The 20,185-nt window shown below is 42.8% G+C and overlaps 2 protein-coding genes across 4 annotated transcripts in view; one reads left to right on the top strand and one right to left on the bottom strand.

Annotated features, from left to right (window-relative positions):
* LOC120992453 (beta-hexosaminidase subunit beta-like) overlaps window positions 1–2,394 on the top strand; it is a 49,646-nt gene extending 47,252 nt beyond the window's left edge. Inside the window, exons 12-14 of one of the 2 annotated variants that reach the window (XM_040421445.1) lie at window positions 280–370; window positions 499–603; window positions 2,029–2,394. In XM_040421445.1, coding sequence (XP_040277379.1) covers window positions 280–370; window positions 499–603; window positions 2,029–2,089 — 257 coding nt within the window. In that variant the 3' untranslated portion in view covers window positions 2,090–2,394. Of the gene's footprint in view, window positions 1–279; window positions 371–498; window positions 604–2,028 lie in introns of those variants that run through there. The other variant, XR_005776979.1, reaches the window with a different exon arrangement.
* Window positions 2,395–5,423: 3,029 nt separating this feature from the next.
* LOC120992451 (ribosome-releasing factor 2, mitochondrial-like) overlaps window positions 5,424–20,185 on the bottom strand; it is a 63,655-nt gene continuing 48,893 nt past the window's right edge. For both annotated transcript variants that reach the window (XM_040421443.1, XM_040421444.1), the window contains exons 16-21: window positions 17,942–18,018; window positions 11,205–11,343; window positions 9,912–10,082; window positions 6,285–6,400; window positions 6,005–6,187; window positions 5,424–5,586 (exon numbers count right to left, since the gene is read on the bottom strand). In XM_040421443.1, coding sequence (XP_040277377.1) covers window positions 5,461–5,586; window positions 6,005–6,187; window positions 6,285–6,400; window positions 9,912–10,082; window positions 11,205–11,343; window positions 17,942–18,018 — 812 coding nt within the window. In that variant the 3' untranslated portion in view covers window positions 5,424–5,460. The remainder of the gene's footprint in view (window positions 5,587–6,004; window positions 6,188–6,284; window positions 6,401–9,911; window positions 10,083–11,204; window positions 11,344–17,941; window positions 18,019–20,185) is intronic.

Here is a 20,185-nt window from a genome sequence, read left to right as displayed (position 1 = left end):
TTGCATTTGGGACTCTCCAAGCTCACGCACACGGTTGTATTAGCTGTAAATTAGGCTTTCAAAAAGGTAGATGAGTCTTCTATTCCGTCTACGAATGTGACGAGAGAAAATCAGGACTTGTTGCATCAGACTTTCAGGTTTTCTGTCCCTGTGACAGAACAGAAATACAGCACGCCCAACACACGCCTTAGCATAAAAAAAAAAATACAGTTTTGGCTGTAGTGTACCATGGCCGCATGAACATACTTGTCCAGACTGATGAATTTCCTGTCGCTGCAGGGACCACCCAGCAGAAGCAGCTGGTGATTGGCGGTGAAGCTTGTTTATGGGGAGAGTTTGTGGATGCTTCAAACCTCACGCCTAGATTGTGGTAAGTCATATTCTGCGCCATCCTGTGAGTGATCATTAGTATTATATCCCCAAGCTGCCATCATGACACATTTACTCAACTATTGGATTTACTAATTTTGCAGTATTGATATTGCTCTTGTTGTGTAGGCCCAGAGCCAGCGCAGTTGCAGAAAGGCTGTGGAGTAACAAAGATGTCACCTCAGTGGGGGATGCCTATGCCAGACTTGTCAAGCATCGTTGCCGTATGGTCAGGTATGGAATGCCAAGCAACTTCACACATTATGCCAACCAGTAATCACTTAACGCTTGCTATATTCTGTTCATGTGTTCTTTATACACTATAGCAGGGATCAGCAACCTTCAGCAGTCCAGCTGTTGTGAAACTACAATTCTCAGCATGCTCAATTCATTTCTATGTGAGTTGTTAGAAGAGCAGAGCAAGTATGCATGCTGGGAGTTGCAGTTTCTCAACAGCTGGAGTGCCGGAGGTTGCCTACCCCTGCACTATAGCTTGCCTAGTCTGCAAAGTTACTACAGACGTGCCATTATGGAGGCATTCTTCCCAAGTTTTTCGTCTAGCCGAGAATGCCTCCATAATATGGCATCCGATGCAGTATGGCACAATTTTTTTCTTTAACAATTGATATGGGGTGCTGTATTTAGTTATGTGCAAATGAAAGCTTAAAGGGACACTTTATCAGAAGGGTATTCCTTTTAGGCCTGATGCACAGAACCATATTCGTTTTTGCACTGATACTAGCCATGCGCATCCCACATTTTCCCCTTCTGCAGGTCCCACACTGTGTAAAATGCTTATTCTTGTCCTAAACCCCTTCGCTACCAGCGCCGTACATGTGTGGTGCTGGAGCGATGGGCAAACATGACGTCCACCCGCTCATGCAGGGGGCGTCATGGCCGGCGGGTCTCCGCTGTTTTAAATAGCAGAAACCTGCGGCCGGCAATACTGCCGTTTGCGGTATTTAAAGCATTTAGATGCCGTGATCACTCGTGCTTCCGGGCTTCTTACCGGCATCCTATGCGGCTAATGCGGATGCCGGTAATTGATTTTAATGCACTGGGTCTCGCTGGAGAGACCCAGGGCATTAAAGCTGCCAAGCAGGTGGCAGACCAGCATAAGAAATGAGCAATTCTGAACAATTAATGGATGTAAAAAAATCCATGATTTTTCAGAATAAAAAAAATAATTGGATTTTGTAGGCTCAAAATGCGATCATTTAAAATCATTAAAAAAAAATTATATATAAAAAAATTAAATATATATGTTTAAATCTGAGTGCTGTCCGCATCTTTTGCGGCCCGATTGAAGTGAATGGGTCCGCACCCGAGCCGCAAAAACTACGGCTCGGATGCAGACCAGAAATACGGTCGTGTGCATGAGGCCATAGTGTAAGGCCTCATTCACATGAGCATATTTTTGGTCCACATCTAGTACACATTTTTGGCGGATTGGTTGCAGAAAGAATGGCCCGCAAAAAAGATAGAGCATGTCCTATTCTTGTTTGTTTTGCGGAAAATGGGCATTATTACAACGGGTCCGCAAAAAAAGTGCACAGACATTTTGTGGCCTACAAAAATTTCAGTCGTGTGAATACACCCTAATTGTGTTTAACCGGAATTTATTTATAACATTGGATTTTTTGGTTGCATTTCTCCCAGGCGTGGAATTCCTGCAGAGCCACTGTATGTAGGATACTGTGAGCATGAAACCAATTATTAGACACATGAAGCAAGAAGGAGGAAGCTGCATTTTGGGAAAAATATAATGTACCAATCACAACAGGTTTTCTTTTCATCTTGTAAGGCTAGAAACGCACATGCAGTTGTGGTGGCCGTGTAATGAGGCAGAAATGGATTCAAAGGGAACAGGAAATATAAAGGAAGGACTTGCACTTCTTCCCTCTGGATCCACTAATTATTTTTACTTTTAAAATAATGTCATCAAAAACTGTGTGCGCATATCTAAAAAAGTTGAATTGTAAAACTTTATTTACAGTTTCATGTAATAAAGTCTTTACTGTGAGGTGTGGTTTCAGTGGTTATTTCATGCTTTTTTTCATTTTCCTTAACTTTAGTAGTTTCGTAAGATTAAGAATAGTTGATATAAAAATGTTATCTGGGAATTTTATATTAATGACCCTCTAGATAAGTCTTCAATATCACATTGGTGGGAGTCCAACACCTGGGACCCCCACTGATCAGCTGCTAGAAGAAGCAGGCACTCCATGAGGCCCACAGCCTCTTCCTAGTTGCAACTTTGCCCCATTAAACTGAATGGTGCTGAGCTGCAATACCAATCACTACACACTGCACTGTGCTTGGGAGAGCTGCTGGGCTCCCTGAAACAGATGATTGATATGGGTGCTGGTACTTTGACCCCTGCCAATGTGATGGTGTCCTCTCCTGAGGATAGGTAATCATCATCAGTTCCTGGATAACCCTTTTAATTCAACTTCCATTGTGGAGGTGCAGTCCTGGAGGCACCAATTTTTGGCCTTGTAAAAATGCTGCACTCTTAGGATACTTTCACACTGGTGTTTTGGCTTTCTGTTTGTGAGATCTGTGCAGGGCTCTCACAAGCGGTCCAAAACGGATCAGTTTGCATTCTGAATGGAAAAGGATCTGCCCAGAATGCATCACTTCAGTCTCCATTCCACTTTGGAGGCGGACACAAACGCTGCTTATCTGATAACTGAGCCAAACAGATCCGTTCTGACACACAATGTAAATCTATGGGGACGGATCTGTTTTCTATGACACAATCTGGCACAATAGAAAACGGATCCGTCCTATATTGAATTTCAATGGTGTTCAAGACGGATCCATCTTGGATAATACAAACTGATCCGCTCTGAACGGATGCAGACGGTTGTATTATCTGAACGGATGCGTTGCGAGTGTGAAAGTAGCCTTACCAACTATAGCAGATCAATGTACAGAAGCTTGACTTTGCTGCTTTGAGGCAGGGCCAAGGCTTGTGTGACACTGCAGCAGTCACATAAATTCGTCACATTTTTATTGCATAAAGTCTGAGCCTGTGGTCTTATACACTGTATGTGGCATACATTTATAACTGCAGCACCATATTCTCCCTTTGTAGTGCTACTTATCTCTCCATATGTCTGAGCCCTAAGGGTGTGAGAACATGATGGAAAATCTGTATCGTTTACAGATGAAAAAATCTCATCCACACGCAGTGGAAAGTTTCTACAATGAAATCCATATAGCTTGATATGCAGTCCACATTTTAAATCTGTCAATTTATGCTGTGGATTTCAATCTTGGCCACACAGTGAGTGAAATGTGTAGTGAAATCATCAAGTTTGGGGTGGTTTTCAGCCAAACCAGCACTAAAGCTGAACTATGTAACCAAATGGGAATTTGGTATCTGATATAACTGTAGGGGAAAGCTTGGTTCTAAGTCAGCTGTCTAAAATTAATACAAATAAGTCACAGAGGCCTGATGGGATACACCCAAAGCTATTAAAGAGCTCAGCGGCGAACTAGCAAAACCATTAACAGATTTATTTAACCAATTACTGGTAACAGGCGTCGTTCCAGAAGATTGGAAATTGGCAAATGTTGTGCCCATTCACAAGAAAGGTAGTAGGGAGGAATCGGGCAACCATAGGCCAGTAAGCCTGACATCAATAGTGGGGAAATTAATGAAAACCATACTTAAGGAGAGAATTGTGGAACATCTAAAATCCCATGGATTGAAAGATGAAAAACGGCATCGGTTTACTTCAGGGAGATCATGTCAAAGTAATCTTATTGATTTTTTTTTTTTTTTTTGATTGGGTGACGAAAACAATAGATGGCGGAGGTGCAGTAGACATCGCTTATCTGGACTTTAGTAAGGCTTTTGATACTGTCCCACATAGAAGGCTTATTAATAAAGTGCAGTCTATGGGCTTGGACTCCCATATTGTTGAATGGATTAGGCAGTGGCTGAGGGACAGACAACAGAGGGTTGTAGTCAATGGAGTATATTCAGACCATGGTCTTGTTACCCGTGGGGTACCTCAGGGATCTGTTCTGGGACCCATATTGTTTAATATCTTTATCAGCAAAATTGCAGAAGGCCTCGATGGTGAGGTGTGTCTTTTTGCTGATGACACAAAGATTTGTAACAGGGTTGATGTTCCTGGAGGGATACACCAAATGGAAAAGGATTTGGGAAAACTAGAGCAATGGTCAAAAATCTGGCAACTAAAATGTAATGTTAAGTGCAAGATAATGCACCTGGGGCGTAAAAACCCAAGAACAGAATATAAAATCGGTGATACAGTCCTAACCTCAGTATCTGAGGAAAGGGATTTAGGGGTCATTATTTCAGAAGACTTAAAGGTAGGCAGACAATGTCATAGAGCAGCAGGAAATGCTAGCAGAATGCTTGGGTGTATAGGGAGAGGCATTACCAGTAGAAAGAGGGAGGTGCTCATGCCGCTCTACAGAGCACTAGTGAGACCTCATTTGGAGTATTGTGCGCAGTACTGGAGGCCATATCTCCAGAAGGATATAGATACTCTAGAGAGAGTTCAGAGAAGAGCTACTAAACTAGTACATGGATTGCAGGATAAAACTTACCAGGAAAGATTAAAGGACCTTAACATGTATAGCTTGGAAGAAAGACGAGACAGAGGGGATATGATAGAAACTTTTAAATACATAAAGGGAATCAACAAGGTAAAAGAGGAGAGAATATTTAAAAGAAGAAAAACTGCTACAAGAGGACATAGTTTTAAATTAGAGGGGCAAAGGTTTAAAAGTAATATAAGGAAGTATTACTTTACTGAGAGAGTAGTGGATGCATGGAATAGCCTTCCTGCAGAAGTGGTAGCTGCAAATACAGTGGAGGAGTTTAAGCATGCATGGGATAGGCATAAGGCCATCCTTCATATAAGATAGGGCCAGGTGCTATCCATAGTATTCAGTATATTGGGCAGACTAGATGGGCCAAATGGTTCTTATCTGCCGACACATTCTATGTTTCAAACTATGTTACCAACATAAACGGCAAGAAAAAAAAGTCCTTTTTAGAGTTTAGATTTTTATATAAATACAGTATAAAGCTGGAAGGCATAATGTTTATAGAAGTCCCTTCTTCCTAAGCAGAGAATTCTGGTCCTGGGGATTCATAGGTTCATAGTTCGAAAGCTCTAGAGTAAATGTGGCGCTGCCGGATGTTGCCGAGCGCAGATCAGTAGAATAGCCCTAAAAGAGAGAGACGCTTACATGACATTTCAGTTTGTAAAAATACAAACATTTACTTGTACAATGTACTAAGAAATCATTAAAGTGCCATTCGATTCATGGCACTGTACATATGATAAGGGTATACATATAAAAACTAGTACAATAAGCCTAAACCAGACTGGTTCAGAAGGAGAGAGGACCCTGCCCCTGAGAGCTTACAATCTACAAGGGATGGGGGAAGGCTACATGTGAGGCGGTAGAGTGGCAGCAGGGTTACTATTACTATAGGTAATTTCTGTCTCTTTACCATATTTCCATGATTCTGTACATCAGTGTGAACAGTATGTGAAACTCTGAAGGATGAGGTGGGCATCTACTGTAGGCAAAAGCTAGAGTTTTACCTTTTTGAAAACACGAAGATAAAGATGATCCTTACCATCAGTTCTGCAAGTGGAACGAGGGCGAGCACAACTTTATTATCTAAGCGGTCCTGAATTTCCTGAACATTGCCTCTTCTCTGTGAAAGATCAGCCAAGACACTGCCCAGGTAATCTTCACCCATAGTAATTTCCAACCTCATCATTGGTTCCAGGATTTGCTTTCCTGCTGTCTTTAGTGCCTATGGGGGAAGAAATATGCACAAGTGTTTTCTGAAACCACATTACTGAAAAGCAATTTACTAAACCCTCTGGAGTAGCAGGAAAATGCAAACTCACTTTCTGCATGCATCGTGATACACAAGCTGACACGACTGTCATTGACGTGCCAGGTAGGACATTAACTTTATGTACAATCACACCAACATCCTGGAGGGGAGAACCAAGTAGAGGCCCTGCAAAATAATATACAACACAATAATCAATCATTTGGTGTACATCATGTACTCTGCACCCACTAAAGTGTGATGAAAGAATGAAGCCACATATACAAGGTCGAGTCACATTATTCTGACTACCAGCGAATATCCAGGGTAATGGCTGTGTGCAGCCCTGAGAGCAGGTTGTCACAGGTAGCATCCCACAGCTGCTGGAGGATACATAGAATGAACACTATGATTGAGGTGGTCTCACCGATGCTCAAGCCTGGGGAATTAGGGAGCCAGGGTAGTATTTGGAAGTCTTGCTCATGGTTAGGGATGAGCGAAACTACTTCGGATGAAAACATCCAAAGTCGATTCGCATAAAACTTTGTTTCAATACTGTACAGAGCAAGTGCTCTGTACAGTATTAGAATGTACTGGCTCTGATGAGCCGAAGTTATTACTTTGTGAAGTCTTGCGAGACTTAAGGTAATAACTACAAAAATTAATTTCTACTGTAAAAAAAAAAAACATTTCCCGAACTCTGGTTCGGTTCCAAATCGATTTGGTCTTCCAAACAACATCAGACCTACCCGTGCAGCATGTCTCATAGTCTTGCTGGAGGAACCCATCCGCCGGTATCTTCCATATGGATGAGAATGCCACAAAAGCATTCCATAGAAAAGGCATGCGCAACCTGCGGCCCTCCAGCTGTTGCAAAACTACAACTCCCAGCATGGTATGGTGGGAGGGCCACAGGTTGAGCATCCCTGCCATAGACTATAACACTACACTACACCAGCTTGTGTTCTTCCAGCAATGGTTGCAGGGGGGCTGTTTTCATGTTTCTTAGGCTACTTTCACACTTGCGTTCGGAGCGGATCCGCTCCTATAATGCAAACGATGGGATCCGTCAGAATTTTTTCTGAAAGATAATGCAAAGTCTGAAAGTTAGTCAGACGGATCCGTCCAGACTTTGCATTGAAAGTCAATGGGGGACGGATCCGTTTGAAATTGCACCATATTGTGTCAACTTCAAACGGATCCGTCCCCATTGACTTACATTGTAAGTCTGGACGGATCAGTTTGGCTCCGCACGGCCAGGCAGACACCTGAACGCTGCAAGCTGCGTTCGGGTGTCCGCCTGCTGAGCGGAACAGAGGTCAAACGGTGCCAGACTGAGGCATTCTGAGCGGATCCGCATCCACTCAGAATGCATTGGGGCCGCTTGTGAGAGCCTTCAAACGGAACTCACAAGCGGAACCCCGAACGCTAGTGTGAAAGTAGCCTTACTTGACACAAACGTGCATCCGTTTGATGAGGCAGAGGACGTGACTCACTGGATAGGCAACACTTTGCCAAGCAGCAGAGGTCCAATTCTGAGACCGCCACAAAAGTTGAAGCCTTTTCTTCTGATGCAACTTTGTCCGCAGAGGTGCAGTGATCGCCCGTCTGCTTCAGAGCCCCATACACAGGGTTTGCTGAACTCTTGTTTTAGACACATCTGGTAGCCTCCACATTCATTTCAGTAGTGATTGGCTCCACTGCATCGTGTCAGTCTGTCCTAGTGCACCTCTGTAGCCAACGTTTACCCCTAAATATTTGTAATGGTGCCATTTGTCCACTCACAATACACTTTCACCACAGCAGCACACATACAGTTCCAGAAATGCTGCCACCCTTGGCTGTAAAGCCAATATTTATCCCCATGAGGGATCTCTGTGCAGACAGCTTATCGCACACCTAATATACCCACCAAGCCAGCTCACCACACATGACAGAGAGTAGTGGATGCAATTAGATGGACATGCTGCCGGGATCGCGCTCTTCTAGCGCATGCGCGGTACGCTGCCTGTTACAGCGTGACGGCTGGGCGCAATCAAACTGTCCGGAGCATCCGCAGTCAGCAAAATGTAGGCGGGTGAGTGAGGATCACGCATTAATAGGCAGCGTACCGCGCATGCGCTAGAAGAGCGCGATCCTGGCAGCATGTCCATCTAATTGTAGAGGAGGGGTAAGGGGCGGGCTTAGCTTTACTTGAAGCAAGGAGGCCGCTGCCCACTTGACTTCAAGCCTGACTCGGAGACAGCGCCAATCGACATTAAAACAACGTTTTTAACAAGTATGAAGAAAGAAAAACATGGATTAGCAACACACTGGGGGATACTGTAAGGTACTGTGGTCGGTTTAATATGCGTTTTGCAGATGACAGGTTCCCTTTAACTGTGCGTTGCGTGCCATATAGTGAAGCATATGAAAAGCATGCTTCTTCATGGTCACTTAACGTGTTCGTTTTGCGGTAACGTGACGCACTGCATGCATTGGCCTTTATTCTTACAGTAGAGAAGTGCCGTATTTTTCGCAAAAGTGGGGGAAAAATAGCAGTGCGTCTTATGGGGGCGAATGCTGCGACCGTCCGGTGAATAGGCTGAGAGGGAGAAGGGGCTGGGGGCCGGCATCTGTTTCTGTAATGGCAGCGGGGGCCCGGTGCAGTCACTGTATTCTACTACACCAGGCCCCGCTCACTGTAGTATACGGTAATCATATCTAACTTGTGGGTATTGTTAAAGTATTCCAATCATCTTAAATCTAGCGCTGTACTACTTACTACAAACTCCTTGGCAGTCAGGAGGCTGGGTGGGCACTCGTAGCGTAGCTCACTACGTCACGCGCCTGGTCCGCCCACTTTATGAATGAAGCAGGCACCGGACCCCGCTGCCATTACAGAAACAGATGCCGGCCCCCATTCACTACACAGGGACACTGTTATGGGGGGGATCTGTGGATGACACATAAGATAAGATGCTTTATATGTGTCATCCACAGATGCCCCCACAATGATGCCCCCATAACAGTGCCATCCACAGATGCCCCCATAACAGTGCCATCCACAGATGCCCCCATAACAGTGACATCCACAGATGCCCCCATAACAGTGACATCCACAGACCACCATTAGTTCAAATCCCACCAAAAGCACACCTTTTGGTAAAAAAAAAAAAATTATTTTCCTCCTCAAAAACCTAGGTGCTTCTTATAGGGAGAAAAATACGGTAATTAATTATAACTTTTTGTGAATTGGGACATTTAAACTTGCTTTTTTTTTTTTTTATTCCAATTTAAATCTAGTAGGAGTCGGAGTCGGTTAATTTTTTGCCGACTCCGACTCCAGGTACCCAAAATTGCCTTAGACTCCGACTCCACAGCCCTGTTGTAAACTGTCAGTTTTTTTATCACGCGCGTGAAAAACGCATCAAAACGCATTGCACCTGGGTGGAAAAAACTGAACGCAATCGCAGACAAAACTGACTGAACTTGCTTGCAAAATGGTGCGAGTTTCCCTGAACTCATCCGGAGCCAATCCGTCACGCTCGTGTGAAAGAGGCCTAAGGGATAATTTAGGACAAGGTTTCTCCTACAAACGTACGACTTCACTATGTAAAGTATATTAGGAAATGTTTCCCATCACTACCCTACAGTTACACTACATCCTTACATTACTGCATGTAATAAGTAAAATTCTGGTGACTAACTGTACACTCACCTGAGAGGTAAGAACTGTGAATGCCAGTCTCTACTGCTTCCTGATAACCATTTACACTAGACGGCAGATTACCAGAATATTTAACGACCGGACTGTCATCAGATAAGAGTATTACTTCCAGTTCTACCGTCACTTGGTGTCGGGTGTCACCCATCATTCTATCCAGGGTATCTAATCATTAACATAAAAAAAGAATTATACTGCAGAGAACAGTTATTAACCCCTTCCCGACATCCCGTACATGTACGGCGGATGTCAGGTCTTTAAAGATGGTGCCCAAAGCGGAGCGAGCGCCATATCTACTGGGTGAATGCTGTTTCACACAGCAGCCACCCGCAGCTAATGTCTGCGATCAGCAGTAATGCCGATCGGACATTTAACCCCTCAGATGCCACGGCATTTGAAAAGGTAAAAAAAAAAACTGGAAGCGCACACTTTCCGGGCAGAAACGCCTCCCCTGGCTGAGACCAGGGAAGGAAGTCCATTGAAGTAATAGGCCAGAGCCTGTACTAAGCTTCTAGGCTTATTACTGATGTATTCCAATTCAGACCTGCAGATGGCAGCACTGTATTGCAATAGCCTGATCTTTGTATTCTGTAATGGATAAAAATCTATTACTTTATACAAATTGCAATCTATTGATTGAATGTTGGGGACTAAATAAAAAATATGTATGTAAATTCAAGTAAGGCCTCATGCACACGGCCGTTGCTTTGGTCCGCATCCGAGCTGCAGTTTTGGCGGCTTGAGTGCGGACCCATTCAATTCAACGGGGCTGCAAAAGATGCGGAGGTCACTCTGTGTCATGTCCGCTTCCATTGCTCCGTTCCGTGGGCCGCAAAAAAATATATAACATGTCCTATTCTTGTCCGCGCTTTGCGGTCAAGAATAGGCAGTTATATTAAAGGCTGACCGCGCCGTTCCGCAAATTGCGCAAGTGACCGAAAAAAAAACAACGGTCGTGTGCATGTAGCCTATATATATATAGCTTGACAAAGGCCTCATTGAGTAGGCCGAAACGTTGCTGGGAATAAAGTTTTTGAGATATATATATATATATATTAGTTCAAGAAAAATGGCGGCACTGCTTTAAATGAATACAAAAATAGGGTGCACGTCCCAAGGGGGATAGGCTTCTTACCCTGATGTACAAATCCGGAAAAACGAGCGGTACTCCAATGGATAAAAGTAAGTGAACCTTTATTCACCCAGGTGGTGCAACGTTTCGCCTCTACACTTGAGCCTTTTTCAAGCCTATATATGAACAAGCAGCTGTGCATGAATATGGGTTACCTGACACTCGTGAACCATTTAAAATGGTTTCTCTATATGCAATCTGAAGGGGTCCTAAGTAAGTTTCCAAACCATACTCCCTCCGTATCCGGTCATGTATTATCTCTATATGAAGCTCCCCCATTCCACAGAGAATAAGCTGCAATTCAGGAAGGAAAAAGAACATTTTAGCAATATCAGTAAAATTTGATGTATACAACACAGTCAGTGCTGCCAGTGAACGTACATGAACGTAAACCACTAAAACATTTAAATATGAAAAGCATAAAACAAACATGCCACACCGAAGATGGTAAAAGGCTTAAAGGGGTATGCCATAAAAGGTATTACTATGTAATGAATAGGGCATTTTAAATTAAAGGGAGTCCATCGCCTAATTTTCACCAATATAACTAAGAGCACTGCCCCACAGAAGATTGCAGACACATCCCAAGCAGACCTGTGTGCACCTTGTCTGTATTCCATGTCCATGAAAAGCACTTTTATTCTGATGGAAAACAGCTGCCAAGTGCCCGGCTGAAAGTGAAAGTAAAAACAGCTTTCACTCCTGACTCGATTTCTAACTGCTATATCTTCTGATATAGTGGATATAATGCTGTAATTCTGGTATCGTTTGAAAGGTTGGAATGCCGGCTTTCAAACAAGGCCAGGTTCATATTTGCTGCTACCAATCCCAAGATATGAGCAGCTAAAGCAGCCCTCTCCTCTTCAGTCTGGTTTGCTTTGGGCAATTGCGGCAGCAGAGCCGGGCACTTAGGAGCTGCTTTCCATCAGAATAAAAGTGCTTTTCCTGGACATGGAATACAGACAAAGTGCACACAGGTCTGCTTGGGATGTGTCTGCAATCTTCTGTGGGGCAGTGATCTTAGTTATATTGGTGAAACACAGGTGACAGACTCCCTTTACGTATTATTGCAGTATACATGCAATAAAAATATTGTAGGTTTTATAATGCACATTTGTAACCTCTAATAGCGTCCCCCTCTCCTGCATTCAGAGGTGGACTAATATGCTCAGCAGCTTCCCAGCTATTCCCCACAGTGTTGGCATGGTGATCTCAAAGAAGCAGGGTGAAGTGGTCCAGACGCCTTTCACTCATTCATCCCTACTTCTAAATCCATAGAAATATTTATAGACAAGGGATCCGCAGCCTCGGGGACTCCAGTTGTTCCGAAGCTACAACTCCTAGAATCCTCCTTTGACTTCTATGGGAGTTATAGAACCGCCAAGTAAGTTTACATGCTGGGAAATATAGTTTCTCATCTGTGACATTGGGGGAGGGCAGGTAAGACAAACTGTTGTCACTAGGAGCAGAAGGAAAAACAGAGACAGAGGCAGCCCCTCATGTGACATACTGTTGGATGTCTAGTATAGTTGCAGAGGGTACTGCACTCCCCAAATGCTGTTGTGAGAGTCACAGCAGGTATTTGCACAGGACAGGTAAAGCCTTGGATCGGTCTTCTCTCCTACTGCTTCTGTCTGAGGGCCAGAGGAATCCCAAGAATAATGGAGAAAAAGCAGGATCAACCTTCAGCGGCACTGTATTCAGAGCAGTCGGCCACAGGCTTCTTCTTATCTTTGGTCCCTCCACTGTCCAGCTCCCAACAGGCCAAACTAGATGGAACTCTATACAGATCACTTTCTACAGCAGTGATATCTGAACACGGCAGAGCAAAGCCACGTATAGGTCAGTTTCTGTAACTTATTTTCTCTGTATCAATGTACTTTCCAGTGTGGTTCTCCTCAGTTCCAGCTTCGTTTACCTCCAGAACAGACTGTGGTTAGGGTAAAAGACGCTGGGATTTTTCTTTTTTTGTTGGTGTGAAGACTCAACCGAAACTTTTGTCTTTTCTCCATTCCAATCTGGAAATGGGCTGAGTTCCCTTAAGGGGCAAGTTTCAACCCTTTCCATTCGGTTTCAGTGAAACTTGGCTTCAAATTCTGCGGTTCGCACTTTTCTGCAGGGTGGTGCCCAGTCTATTCCACCTTACCACCATCTTTTGGCTCCTTGGGACATTAATTTGGTACTCGAGGCACTCCAGTCCTTTTTCCTCTGAGCCATTGCAAATAGTGTGTCTTTGTTTCCTCTATTACAAAGTTGCTTTTTTTGGAGGCCATCAAGAATCTTTCCTGTCACTCTCCTTTTCTGGTGGTCCATCAGGGTATGCTGGTCCTTCACCATATGCCATACTTTTTACCAACGATAGTGTCTTCATTTCATGGCAACGAAAATATTTTTTTGCGCCTCCCTGTACCATCCCCAGAAGTGTACTCTGCATACCCTTGATCTGGTTTGGGCAATTCAAATTTACCTCTCTCTAACCTCTTCTTTTAGGAAAAATGGACTCTGTAATTTGGATTTCCCTAGAAAGGAACTGGCAGCATCAAAAGCCACCATCTCTCGATAGATTAGTTATGGAAGTGTACTGCACCAAAGACTGTAAAACCCTTTGCCCTCTCACTGCCCATTCAATTCTGGCTGTAGGGGCCTTCTGGACTGTACAGTGCCTTGCAAAAGTATTCACCCCTTCTTGACTCTATTCTTGCTTTGTTACATTACAGCCTTAAGTTCAATGTTTTGTTAATCTGAATTTTATGTGATGGATCAGAACACAATAGTCTAAGTTGGTGAAGTGAAATGAGAAAAATATATTTAAAAAAAACTATTGTTTTGAAATAGAAAACAGAAAATTGGCATGTTCGTATGTATTCACCCCCTTTGTTAGGAAGCCCATAAAAAGCTCTGGTGCAACCAATTACATTCAGAAGTCACATAATTTGTGAAATCATGTGCACCTGTGTGCAATCTAAGTGTGACATGATCTGTCATTACATATACACACCTTTTTTGAAAGGCCCCATGGGCTGCAACACCTAAGCAAGAGGCATCACTAACCAAACACTGCCATGAAGACCAAGGAACTCTCCAAACAAGTAAGGGACAATGTTGTTGAGAAGTACAAGTCAGGGTTAGGTTATAAAAAAATATCAACATTTTTGATTATCCCCAGGAGCACCATCAAATCTATCATAACCAAATGGAAAGAACATGGCACAACAGCAAACCTGCCAAGAGACAGCCGCCCACCAAAACAGACCGGGCAAGGAGGGCATTAATCAGAGAGAGGCAGCATAGAGACCTAAGGTAACTCTGGAGGAGCTGCAGAGTTCCACAGCAGAGACTGGAGTATCTGTACATAGGATGACAATAAGCCGTATGCTCCATAGAGTTGGGCTTTATGACAGAGTGGCCAGAAGAAAGCCATTACTTTCAGCTAAAAACAAAAAGGCATGTTGTGAGTTTGGGAAAAGGCATTTGGGAGACTACCAAAATGTATGGAGGAAGGTGCTCTGGTCTGATGAGACTAAAATTAAACTTTTGGGCAATCAAAGAGAACGCTATGTCTGGCGGAAACCAAACACATCACATCACCCAAAGAACACCATGTTTTTCAGCAGCCGGGACTGGTAAACTGGTCAGAGTTGAGGGAAAGATGAATCTGTGCGTGATTTGAGGCTAGGACGGAGGTTCACCTTCCAGCAGGACAATGACCCCAAAGACACTGCTAAAGCAACAATTGAGTGGTTTAACGGGAAACGTGTTGGAATGGCCTAGTCAAAGCCCAGATATCAATCCAATAGAAAATCTGTGGTCAGACTTAAAGATTGCTGTTCACAAGCGCAACCCATCCAACTTGAAGGAGCTAGAGCAGTTTTGCAAGGAGTAATGGGCAAAAATCTCAGTGGTAAGATGTGGCAAGCTCATAGAGACTTATCCAAAGCGACTTGGAGCTGTGATTGCCGCAAAAGGTGGCTCTGCAAAGTATTGACTTTAGGGGGGTGACTAGTTATGCACATTGACTTTTTCTGTTATTATGTCCTATTTGTTGTTTGCTTCACAAAAAAATCTTCAAAGTTGTTGGCATGTTCTGTAAATTACATGATGCAAATCCTCAAACAATCCACGTTAATTCCAGGCACCAAAACACAAAAAACACATCTTCAACCCAGCAATTTTTATTGGTTTCTGCCTCGTTTTGGTTCTTGTTTGCTTCTGGCCTCATCCATGGCCCCAGGTTTATGCTCCTCCTGCTGCTCTCGAACAAACTGTCTTAACTTAGTCCCTTGTAGGAAGGTTATAGCTGGTGGTCACTCTTTTTGCTTAGTGTCCGCCTCCTAGTGGCAGCAGCTATACAGGGAGTGCAGAATTATTAGGCAAGTTGTATTTTTGAGGATTAATTTTATTATTGAACAACAACCATGTTCTCAATGAACCCAAAAAACTCATTAATATCAAAGCTGAATATTTTTGGAAGTAGTTTTTAGTTTGTTTTTAGTTTTAGCTATTTTAGGGGGATATCTGTGTGTGCAGGTGACTATTACTGTGCATAATTATTAGGCAACTTAACAAAAAACAAATATATACCCATTTCAATTATTTATTTTTACCAGTGAAACCAATATAACATCTCAACATTCACAAATATACATTTCTGACATTCAAAAACAAAACAAAAACAAATCAGTGACCAATATAGCCACCTTTCTTTGCAAGGACACTCAAAAGCCTGCCATCCATGGATTCTGTCAGTGTTTTGATCTGTTCACCATCAACATTGCGTGCAGCAGCAACCACAGCCTCCCAGACACTGCTCAGAGAGGTGTACTGTTTTCCCTCCTTGTAAATCTCACATTTGATGATGGACCACAGGTTCTCAATGGGGCTCAGATCAGGTGAACAAGGAGGCCATGTCATTAGATTTTCTTCTTTTATACCCTTTCTTGCCAGCCACGCTGTGGAGTACTTGGACGCGTGTGATGGAGCATTGTCCTGCATGAAAATCATGTTTTTCTTGAAGGATGCAGACTTCTTCCTGTACCACTGCTTGAAGAAGGTGTCTTCCAGAAACTGGCAGTAGGACTGGGAGTTGAGCTTGACTCCATCCTCAACCCGAAAAGGCCCCACAAGCTCATCTTTGATGATACCAGCCCAAACCAGTACTCCACCTCTACCTTGCTGGCGTCTGAGTCGGACTGGAGCTCTCTGCCCTTTACCAATCCAGCCACGGGCCCATCCATCTGGCCCATCAAGACTCACTCTCATTTCATCAGTCCATAAAACCTTAGAAAAATCAGTCTTGAGATATTTCTTGGCCCAGTCTTGACGTTTCAGCTTGTGTGTCTTGTTCAGTGGTGGTCGTCTTTCAGCCTTTCTTACCTTGGCCATGTCTCTGAGTATTGCACACCTTGTGCTTTTGGGCACTCCAGTGATGTTGCAGCTCTGAAATATGGCCAAACTGGTGGCAAGTGGCATCTTGGCAGCTGCACGCTTGACTTTTCTCAGTTCATGGGCAGTTATTTTGCGCCTTGGTTTTTCCACACGCTTCTTGCGACCCTGTTGACTATTTTGAATGAAACGCTTGATTGTTCGATGATCACGCTTCAGAAGCTTTGCAATTTTAAGAGTGCTGCATCCCTCTGCAAGATATCTCACTATTTTTGACTTTTCTGAGCCTGTCAAGTCCTTCTTTTGACCCATTTTGCCAAAGGAAAGGAAGTTGCCTAATAATTATGCACACCTAATATAGGGTGTTGATGTCATTAGACCACACCCCTTCTCATTACAGAGATGCACATCACCTAATATGCTTAATTGGTAGTAGGCTTTCGAGCCTATACAGCTTGGAGTAAGACAACATGCATAAAGAGGATGATGTGGTCAAAATACTCATTTGCCTAATAATTCTGCACGCAGTGTACACCCATGATCTTGCCTGTGTCCCCAATGAACGGAAGATAAAAAGAGTTTACAATTACAATTTACAAGTACAAAAATCTACTTTTCACAGCAACTGGAGTGCTGAAGGTTTCTGACCCCTGCTCTAGACTGTGGAGAAGGAAAATGTGTTGGAATTACATGGCATATGGGGCTATATGTCAGGGACTATTTTCTATGTAGGGAAGGAAGGAGTTAACGAGATAAATGTGATGCATCTTGGGAGATGCAGGTACTTGATGAGCTCCTGCCGATCCACAGAAAGGAAAGGAAGTGAGTAAAAAGTTTTAAAGGAACAATACCATCATCATTTTTTTTTTATCAAATATTAACATCCCATATGTGAATATTCTATGTAATTTTTTTTTTTACAAAAACAGGTGGACGGTTTTCTGGGTATAACTTTTTTTTACATCACTGGGTGTATTCTACGTCCTGTTCTGGCTCTTAACTTCCTCCTTTGTTTAGACTTTTAGCACAACAAACAGCCTCGCTTCACCCTTACTCAGACCATAACTGCAGCCAGAGAGGGAAGGACGGGGTGAGTGACTCAGGGAATCACACATTACGCTGAGAAGTGCAATGCTCGTCCTGTGCTGACTGCTAAAGAAGGACAATATTTAGCATTTCATTTTCAATGGTATAGTACTGATGAAATAAAAAAGGACAAACAGCTAAAGACACTTACAAAATAGTATTCTATGAAGTGTTTAAAAAAAAACCTACCCATTTCTGATGGAAGTGTCCCTCTAAATTTGTGTGATATTCCATTTAATGAACTAAACCAGCAATCTGGAAAACGGCTGTCCAGCCTCAAATACAGAGTAGAAACAAATACAAAAGTAGTTTCATCTCTGCACAGTAATACATAGAGAGCTTATGTTCACATCCTTGGAGCACAAACCAAAATGGGCAAATTCAAGCTTGGATCTGGCAAACAGTAAATGAAATAATCTCTTACCTGTCCAGAGTCAGGATCTATCTTCACTTTTAGGCTAGGGTCTTCTAGCTGGAGACATCTTAGTGCATTTTCTAAATCTATATACAAACATAAAATGCACATATATAAACATCAAATAATTGGTACTCAATAATATAAAAGTCTACGTCTACTTTGTTTTTACAATCCGAAGCAGATCTTAACCACTTCAGCCCCCAGTGCTTAAACACCCTGAAAGACCAGGCCACTTTTTACACTTCTGACCTACACTACTTTCACTGTTTATTGCTCGGTCATGCAACTTACCACCCAAATGAATTTTACCTCCTTTTCTTCTCACTAATAGAGCTTTCATTTGGTGGTATTTCTTTGCTGCTGACATTTTTACTTTTTTTGTTATTAATCGAAATTTAACGATTTTTTTGCAAAAAAATGACATTTTTCACTTTCAGTTGTCAAATTTTGCAAAAAAAACTACATCCATATATAAATTTTGCTCTAAATTTATTGTTCTACATGTCTTTGATAAAAAAAAAATGTTTGGGTAAAAAAAAAATGGTTTGGGTAAAAGTTATAGCGTTTACAAACTATGGTACAAAAATGTGAATTTCCGCTTTTTGAAGCAGCTCTGACTTTCTGAGCACCTGTCATGTTTCCTGAGGTTCTACAATGCCCAGACAGTACAAACACCCCACAAATGACCCCATTTCGGAAAGTACACACCCTAAGGTATTCGCTGATGGGCATAGTGAGTTCATAGAACTTTTTATTTTTTGTCACAAGTTAGCGGAAAATGATGATTTTTTTTATTTTATTTTTTTCTTACAAAGTCTCATATTCCACTAACTTGTGACAAAAAATAAAAACTTCCATGAACTCACTATGCCCATCAGCGAATACCTTGGGGTCTCTTCTTTCCAAAATGGGGTCACTTGTGGGGTAGTTATACTGCCCTGGCATTCTAGGGGCCCAAATGTGTGGTAAGGAGTTTGAAATCAAATTCAGTAAAAAATGACCTGTGAAATCCGAAAGGTGCTCTTTGGAATGTGGGCCCCTTTGCCCACCTAGGCTGCAAAAAAGTGTCACACATCTGGTATCCCCGTACTCAGGAGAAGTTGAGGAATGTGTTTTGGGGTGTCTTTTTACATATACCCATGCTGGGTGAGAGAAATATCTTGGTCAAATGCCAACTTTGTATAAAAAAATGGGAAAAGTTGTCTTTTGCCAAGATATTTCTCTCACCCAGTATGGGTATATGTAAAATGACACCCCAAAACACATTCCCCACCTTCTCCTGAGTACGGAGATACCAGATGTGTGACACTTTTATGCAGCCTAGGTGGGCAAAGGGGCCCATATTCCAAAGAGCACCTTTCGGATTTCACAGGTCATTTTTTACAGAATTTGATTTCAAACTCCTTACCACACATTTGGGCCCCTAGAATGCCAGGGCAGTATAACTACCCCACAAGTGACCCCATTTTGGAAAGAAGAGACCCCAAGGTATTCGCTGATGGGCATAGTGAGTTCATGGAAATTTTTATTTTTTGTCACAAGTTAGTGGAATATGAGACTTTGTATGAAAAAAAAAAAAAAAAAAAAAATCATCATTTTCCACTAACTTGTGACAAAAAATAAAAAATTCGAGGAACTCGCCATGCCCCTCACGGAATACCTTGGGGTGTCTTCTTTCCAAAATGGGGTCACTTGTGGGGTAGTTATACTGCCCTGGCATTTTCCAGGGTCCCTAATGTCTGGTAAGTAGGTAAATGACCTGTGAAATCCGAAAGGTGCTCTTTGGAATGTGGGCCCCTTTGCCCACCTAGGCTGCAAAAAAGTGTCACACATCTGGTATCTCCGTACTCGGGAGAAGGTGGGGAATGTGTTTTGGGGTGTCATTTTACATATACCCATGCTGGGTGAGAGAAATATCTTGGCAAAAGACAACTTTTCCCATTTTTTTTATACTAAGTTGGCATTTGACCAAGATATTTATCTCACCCAGCATGGGTATATGTAAAATGACACCCCAAAACATATTCCCCAACTTCTCCTGAATACAGAGATACCAGATGTGTGACACTTTTTTGCAGCCTAGGTGGGCAAAGGTGGCCAAATTCCTTTTAGGAGGTCATTTTTAGACATTTGGATACCAGACTTCTTCTCACGCTTTGGGGCCCCTAAAATGCCAGGGCAGTATAAATACCCCACATGTGACCCCATTTTGGAAAGAAGACACCCCAAGGTATTCAATGAGGGGCATGG

This window comes from Bufo bufo, chromosome 2 (assembly GCF_905171765.1).
Source record: "Bufo bufo chromosome 2, aBufBuf1.1, whole genome shotgun sequence".
NCBI classification, from domain to species: domain Eukaryota; kingdom Metazoa; phylum Chordata; class Amphibia; order Anura; family Bufonidae; genus Bufo; species Bufo bufo.
Note: the sequence above shows the minus strand (reverse complement) of the source record. Positions and strands in the feature narration are given on the sequence as shown.